Source organism: Acyrthosiphon pisum, chromosome A2, assembly GCF_005508785.2.
Source record: "Acyrthosiphon pisum isolate AL4f chromosome A2, pea_aphid_22Mar2018_4r6ur, whole genome shotgun sequence".
Taxonomy (NCBI): domain Eukaryota; kingdom Metazoa; phylum Arthropoda; class Insecta; order Hemiptera; family Aphididae; genus Acyrthosiphon; species Acyrthosiphon pisum.
The window spans coordinates 34797253-34804504 of record NC_042495.1 but is presented as its reverse complement, the minus strand read 5'-3'; the positions used below and the strand labels follow the sequence as shown (position 1 = coordinate 34804504).

The 7252-nt window shown below is 27.6% G+C and overlaps 1 protein-coding gene across 1 annotated transcript; it reads right to left on the bottom strand.

The window, feature by feature from the left end:
- Positions 1-2787: 2787 nt before the first annotated feature.
- On the bottom strand, positions 2788-6665 carry Gpr143 (G protein-coupled receptor 143). The gene is made up of 7 exons (NM_001162439.1): positions 6529-6665; positions 6203-6355; positions 5971-6082; positions 4718-4806; positions 4457-4635; positions 3659-3986; positions 2788-3525 (listed from the first exon to the last, which is right to left on the bottom strand). The coding sequence occupies exons 2-7, from the start codon at positions 6350-6352 to the stop codon at positions 3337-3339; spliced, it is 1047 nt and encodes a 348-aa protein (NP_001155911.1). The 5' UTR covers positions 6353-6355; positions 6529-6665; the 3' UTR covers positions 2788-3336.
- Between the last annotated feature and the right edge of the window lie 587 nt (positions 6666-7252).

Here is a 7252-nt window from a genome sequence, read left to right as displayed (position 1 = left end):
AAATATGGTTATAATAAATTTTCTATTTACTTCAGTCATAGTGTTTCTCAGATAGGTCTTAAGTTTTTTCAAACATGAGAACGTTTTTTCTAGAGTTGAGGTATAGAGACCGGCAAGGTGCATAGTATTTTGAAAAGTTGGTAGATGTTAGGGAAAATTTTAAAATTACATAAACGTAATGCATCTATAGCCGTTTTAGGAAATTTATCGATTTTCCTTAACTTTGACAAAAGTAGACAAAACGTGTATTACTCATATGTAAGAAGATAAAGATCCGTGGGGGGGGATATATCCCCCCCCCCCGTGAGAACGCCCATGACTAAACGGGTTTAGTTCACTGCGTATACATACAACTAATTTAACTGAAATCTAAAAAAAGAAACACTCATGGAATTATTGATAATTGATTGCACCTATCAATTATCAAAGAGAAACATAGTTTATAATTATTGTACCCGCATTTGCAAAATCGGCAGTGCTGTCAGACGTCTGTGCAACTGCACTCACTGCAGCATTTCGTATACAGAGTATAAAATTTTATTTTACTAGGTACCTTAGAAAAAAGTTTTGAGAGGTTGAAGATTAAATTTTCTTATTAACCTTTATTAATTGCGAACACATTATAAAAAGAATCAGCCAAATTGGTCATGCATTTTCGGAGCCAACCCGTAACAAAGATTTCCATTTCGCTTTTATATTTACGTATTATATAATATATATTATAATTGACGATGGAAAGGTTTTGATCAGGTACTTTATGGGTGGGGAGTAAGCGGTATACCGTGTACCCTTAATTGTTTAAGACCATTTACATTTTTTGTTAGGGGGCCCCATTTTATATTTTACTTTAAGGCCCCCAAATGTCTAGTTGCGCCACTGTGTCTACGCCCCTGTGTTAACAATATTTTGACTGCTCCCAAATTGTTAAGAAAAAAATGCTGGTGATATAATAATGACTATAGTAAAAATAAAGCATCAAAATATAGTCCCGTGTTTGGTTATCGTTTCCATAAACGCTATAGGTAATGATTATATTATTAAATAATATCTTTTTTTTTCCTGTTTTGATATCTATATTAATGAATAATTGTGGCGTGACGAAGGACTTAATTTGAGGCACGTGCCTCAGTTTGCCACACGTGTCCCCAATACTCCCCATAATACAATTGTTATAATTTTTTTCTAAATTTTTGTTCTGAAAATGCATTAACAACATTTCCGAAATTAATGTTTGCAAAGATTTAATTATTTATAATTGATTAATCCTTAACGACCTTAACTCTAATATCTTCATGGTATAGGTGACGAAGGACTTAATTTGAGGCACGTGCGACGTACCTCAGTTTAAAGGGTGGTAGGTGTCCTGGGGACTAGGGTCATTTTATATATTATAAATAATTTATTAAGTACACACCAAGACTAATTAGTAATTACCATTTACGTAAATACGTAATTACTAATATAAGTACCTATTTATAATTTATAATATAAATTATTGTGCCTCATGAGTTAGTGAAGTTCGCCACACCACTAATATATTATTCTGTGATATTACCTGCCTACATTATTTTTGGTTTCAGATTCTTTTGATGTGACTCATTTGTGACGTACAGTTTAAATACCTCAGCTCTACTGTATGTTTGTATTATGTAATACATTATAATACAGAGGTTGTATGCTGTAGCCAATAATCTTAATTTTGGGAGTCGCAATTTTATGAAGCTAATTCAAAGCGAGGTACATTAATGTACATAGTATACACTATCATTCCTTTGGTAGGTAACAGGTAAATTATTTAAGTGTAAAAAATGTAAAACAATTCATGCATTGGTATAATAATATGTGAAATGATAGTGAAATAATTATATGATGAAATATATATACAAAAAAACAAAATATTTTAACCAAAACAATACATAACTTGCATGGCCCTTTGGTGACAGCTAAGTTATTTGAATATAAAAAATGTGATCTACTTCATAATATATTGTAGCTAGAAAAAATCACAAATCGAGAAATTAACAATAGACATGATGTTTTAGAAACAATAATAGAATATATTCTAAAATATGTAAAATAGGCCAAATATTCTCTAATGTCCAAAATATGCTTTAATATGCAAAATAAATTTTTTCCTACGAACTCTTTGATGGATAAATCGTCCACATTTCTCATCCTCGTAGAGCTGAATAAAGCCAATAAAAATATGTAAAAACCTAAATATCCGCGCTCTAATTATTACATCTCCTACGGTCAGTGGACGTCCAATGTAGTTCCAATTAAAAGTGATTAGGATATTCCCAGTTTGGAAAAATAAATAAAATTGTGTAATATATTATTATAATTGTAAATTTTGAGGAATATTGAATGGACGTACATAGGGAATCCACCTGGGCTGTTTCCAGTCAGGAAGCAAACGGGAAGTTCCAGTGGACGTCATATGTTGTTAGGGTTGTTAAGAGTTGGTTATAAAATGAAGACACATTTTCCATTTTATAACAAATGAAAGAACATTTATTTAACATTAAATTTATTTATTTATAGAAATAACCATGGCTTAAATGTACCATAGATAATAATCTATGAATATTTAAGCCATGGAAATAACTAAGAGCCACATATAATATAATTTATTGTGATACATGTACACTGGATTAGATTGAAATAAACAAATTAGAATAATTTCAATAAATAGGTAATTGGAATATTCTAAAACAACTTGTATTCTGTTTAATGTATAATTATATTTATTTATGAATATAAAATACAAAATTATTTTATTTTTAGATGTTACAATTTACATTAATTAGTCTGATTTAATTAAATATTTGAGGCTATAATAATTTTGTTCAATTGAATTATAAAAAAACATACATATTCAAATAAGTTATACAAACAAGAAATAAAATAAAATATTGATATAACACTTATATTTTGGATGTATTATCATTTTCTAATATATAAAATATAATAAAGAGGTAGACTATATATATTTCAAAAATAACATTAATATATTTTATTCTCAGTCTGAGGTGTAGGTACTAATATAATAGTAAAATAGTAAATGCAATTGTTAAAAAGTATATTAATTACATACATAATAAAAAATTAATACAATGAAAATACCAAACAAAAAAATGTTTTATTCAGAGGTATAAATTATTGATATACCTTTACGGTAAAATAAAAAAAACATAATACATACTAATATTATAAATTCATAGAAATAAAATCTAGGATTAATAATTCATTAAATTACTTATAAATGCAAAATATATCTTGAATATTTTTTAAAAAAATATTTGTATTGGTTTAGTTATTAATTGTTATTTTAAATCATTCAATTATTTCATAACCATTTGAATTTGACGAACCTTTTACATTAGCTATTAATAAAGGTCTACATTCTACCATTTCTTGAACTCGACTTTGGGCACCAAAACATTTACAACAGATTTGCTCTGTATGTTCAAGTAAGTTATAGAGGAAACTGTTGAAAAATGCTTGCATAGGATTCAAAATAGCCTGAAAATAAAATTTATATTTTACATTTATGATCCATAATTTTAGTTTAGATATTCTATTCATATAAAAATATTATGAGTTTCAAAACTATTATATTTTTCTATGACAAACATGTATGTAGTCATGTAGATACCATTAGATACCAAAGTGTAAGCATCACACCATTTGGTAGATTATCCCAAGACGTCCAAACTATTACTGCATTGATTAAATTGGGTGTCCAACACAAGTAAAATGCTAGATTAATTAATGCAAATCTCTGTTTAAATAAGTCCAACATTTTCCGTTCATTTGTTGAGTATTGTGCCATGTATGAAGTTATTATGTGGTATATGTATCCAGTGGATAAAGAATAGAGCACTGGATTGACTACCATAACAACGATGACAGGCAAAAACGTAAAAAAATAATTTGGAAGGAACTTCATAACAATATTTTCTTTGAGGCTCAAATTGTGACAGCTAAAAAAATAGAAAAAAATGTTGAAGACATTTAGAATTATATCAAGCTATATAAACATTAACATTTTTTAAGTGGATGTCAGCACAACATTCATTTCTGACCAACTTACGATACATTTTGTTCAGCAAATTCAATTTTGTGTTGTTAGTTAATTGATTCACCTATTATCAAACTAAAAGGCAATAATCAATAATCATAGACCTAGGCCTATGGTAATAATATCATATATATTATACTATAGGGTTTTTTGATATTTTATTTTTAAATCAAGTCATGGGAATTTTAAAATTAATATTTTAGTTATAACTCACTTTATCATTAAAATATCATTACCTGTAAGTTTAATAATAGGTTAATTTACTCTAATATTAAAGCTAAAAACACAAAATTTATTCTGCTGAACACAAATTGCTTACGGACCAGAAACAAAAAACAAATAGTATGCTGACATCCTCTAAACAGTTTATACTTTGCATTTGGTCTATAAAGAGTAGAAAGTCCAATAAATGTAAATATGGCAGGAATTGACCAAGCAACCATATGATATAATTTTCTACAAGAGTGTTTATCTTGATATGCTCTCCACATGTCTACAGCATATGACAAAGTCCAAAACCAAGTTACAATGTAAAAGTACTGAATCCAAACCTTTTCATGAATAAGATAATAATATTAAACTTTTGACGAACATAGAAACTTTATCGTTTAAAAGTTAAAAAATAAAACTTACTGCTAAAAATATACAAGAAACTGTATATGGTTGTCCATCGTACCATTGAAAATGATGCATTAGTTTTAAACAAGACCTTAAAAGTATACCTAAAATCAAAACAAAAATCAGATAGAGGTATTTTTCCAATATATAATTGTTTCCTATACTTTAAAATAAGATAGATAAATTTTGTTTATGAATAATAAATATTTTAATTTTTCAAGGATACTCTAACTGGATAGCATCGATTAACAGTTATTCAGGACAGGCAAAAAGTGCTAAAAATAGAACAGTTTTGAACTCTTTAGCCTTTACTTCCATCAAAATTTGTAAAAATACAAGGTAATGAGTTCCAAATTGTAAAATCATTTAGTAATTTAAGGGGCCCGGTACAGGGTTTTCAAATTTTCTGCAATTCTAAATAATTTGAAAATTATACTTTATATTTTAGTTGCCATCTTAATTATAATACTTTTCCACTAACCTACTGCCCGATACATAATTAGGGAGGTTTGATACAATTTATTGTATCAAAAAAAAAAAATGACTTCGCAGGAATAATTTTCAGGTCTTGTAGTTGTCGGATTTTGATAACTTTTTTTTTATCTGAAGTTTGAAATTGAAATATTAAAAAACAGAGTTCAAAGCAGCCTGTAGAATATTACTTGCTATGAGTTAAAAAAAAATATCAAATTTAGTTGATTCTACAAAACAAGATCATTATTCTCAAAGAGCGTATTTTTGTTGGCAACTGGCGTTTTAATAAGAATGTTAAAAAACAATTATGGGCAATTTGATTTTTAATCATTTTAATAGACAGTAATTGGACACCGTGATCAATTATCATAATCATGCACTTAAGCATTTATTGCTATAATTGTGATTAAAATTTAAAAATATACGGGTTTCCAGTTTCGAGTGCAAGCCTCTGCTCAAGTTGTACTTCAAATTTAGTTGTACATTTAACAGACAATATGTAGGTCATAATCGTTTACAGCAAGCACTAATTTAGGAGCGATGGGGCTACAAATTTGTATTAACAATTATGTAATCAAAAATATATTAGTTAGGTATATTAAATATAAAGGATGAGTCTTCAAATTTTGATCGTTATAACTCAAAAAACTTATTTTTTGAGTTTTGTCATTATTCTTTCAGGGATGCAAATTAAGTAAATGATAAATATTCCAATATTAAAAACAAAAATGTGTAAATAATGTTTAATAAGATGAATTTAACCAAAATAAATATTCAGAAAAAATGTATTTTACCCAATGATGCACAGATATCTGCTATTGCTAACCACATTATAATATATTTTCCTCGCCGCATGATATTGGAATAAAATCTATTTGGAACTTTTAGCTCGATTTTTGGTAATATCTAAAAAAAATGAATTAACGATTAGGTATTATATGTATCTAGGTATTTGAATATATTTCTAACTTGGTAATCAAATCAAAATTGATTAAACCACATACAAAAAATTTAAACAATCATTACCTGGTATGCTGCACCAGTTATACCTATTATCGAAGACAGTAAACACACCATATTAAAACGGTCTGTATTGAATTCATTCATGAGTTTATAAGACGGATGATAATCAAGAGCTCTCCGGCAACAAAATGTTTGAATTGATGGGTCAGCCATATTCTAAAAGCATGAAAAAAATTCAAATTGTAAATATTTGATCGGATATAAATTATTTTTCAAGACAGGCATTGATTACACATGCCTATTGGTTATTACATAACATATTATATTAGGTATATTTATTATATTTACATCTTAACCAACATAATAATAATTTATAACAATAATCTTACCGTTAAGGTTAATTTAATTTCTAATCAGAATAGCGATTACAATTTGATAATTAATTCACATAATATGTTATAATTTATAGTAAAATTATTAGTAACAGTAATTTTAAATTTTAAACTACCTAGTTATACTACGTCAGTACGTCATGAGTCACAGTCACAATATGAATAAATGAATAAAAAAAAAATGTTAGTACTTATAATATTGTAACATATTATGTTATCACTTATCAGTTTTCTGCCGGCCACTGCGATATAAATTGAAAATAAGATTAAAGATACGTATTATCCACGGGCTAAGATCTAAGATAGGAGCATAACTTTTTAATAAACTTTTTTGATATATTTAAGCGAATCAAAACATACCACAAATTAATTAAAGGTATCCAACCTCCTTAATAAAAACTTCGTTTTTAAGACTTCTTTAGAATTAATATCACAGAATAGATCAAATATCTTATGCTGCATACCACAATTAAAATATAAAATTATTATTATTATCGGGATACATCACGCTGCTTTGTTCGAGTACGATGTAATGAAATGGTCAGTGAATCAGTTTAAAAATTGGACATATCTTATTGTGATATGTTTTTAGTAGCTGATACCTAATTGATTCTTACGATAGGTATTGGTAATATAATACAGGGCTGAAAGTTGCAATTCAAAAAAGGTGGGCAAGTGGATGTCGCTCTGCTGTACAGTAGGTTACAAGTGGGTCACTGTA

What these genes read in the sequence shown, in the direction of transcription:
- Gpr143 (NM_001162439.1), bottom strand. Translation starts at nt 6,352, where the DNA reads ATGGCTGACCCATCAATTCAAACATTTTGTTGCCGGAGAGCTCTTGAT. An exon ending in TTTCTTGTATATTTTTAGCA is followed by an intron (nt 4,636 to 4,717) that starts GTAAGTTTTATT and finishes ATTCATGAAAAG; the next exon opens with GTTTGGATTCAGTACTTTTA. An exon ending in TTACACTTTGGTATCTAATG is followed by an intron (nt 3,526 to 3,658) that starts GTATCTACATGA and finishes TTTTATTTTCAG; the next exon opens with GCTATTTTGAATCCTATGCA.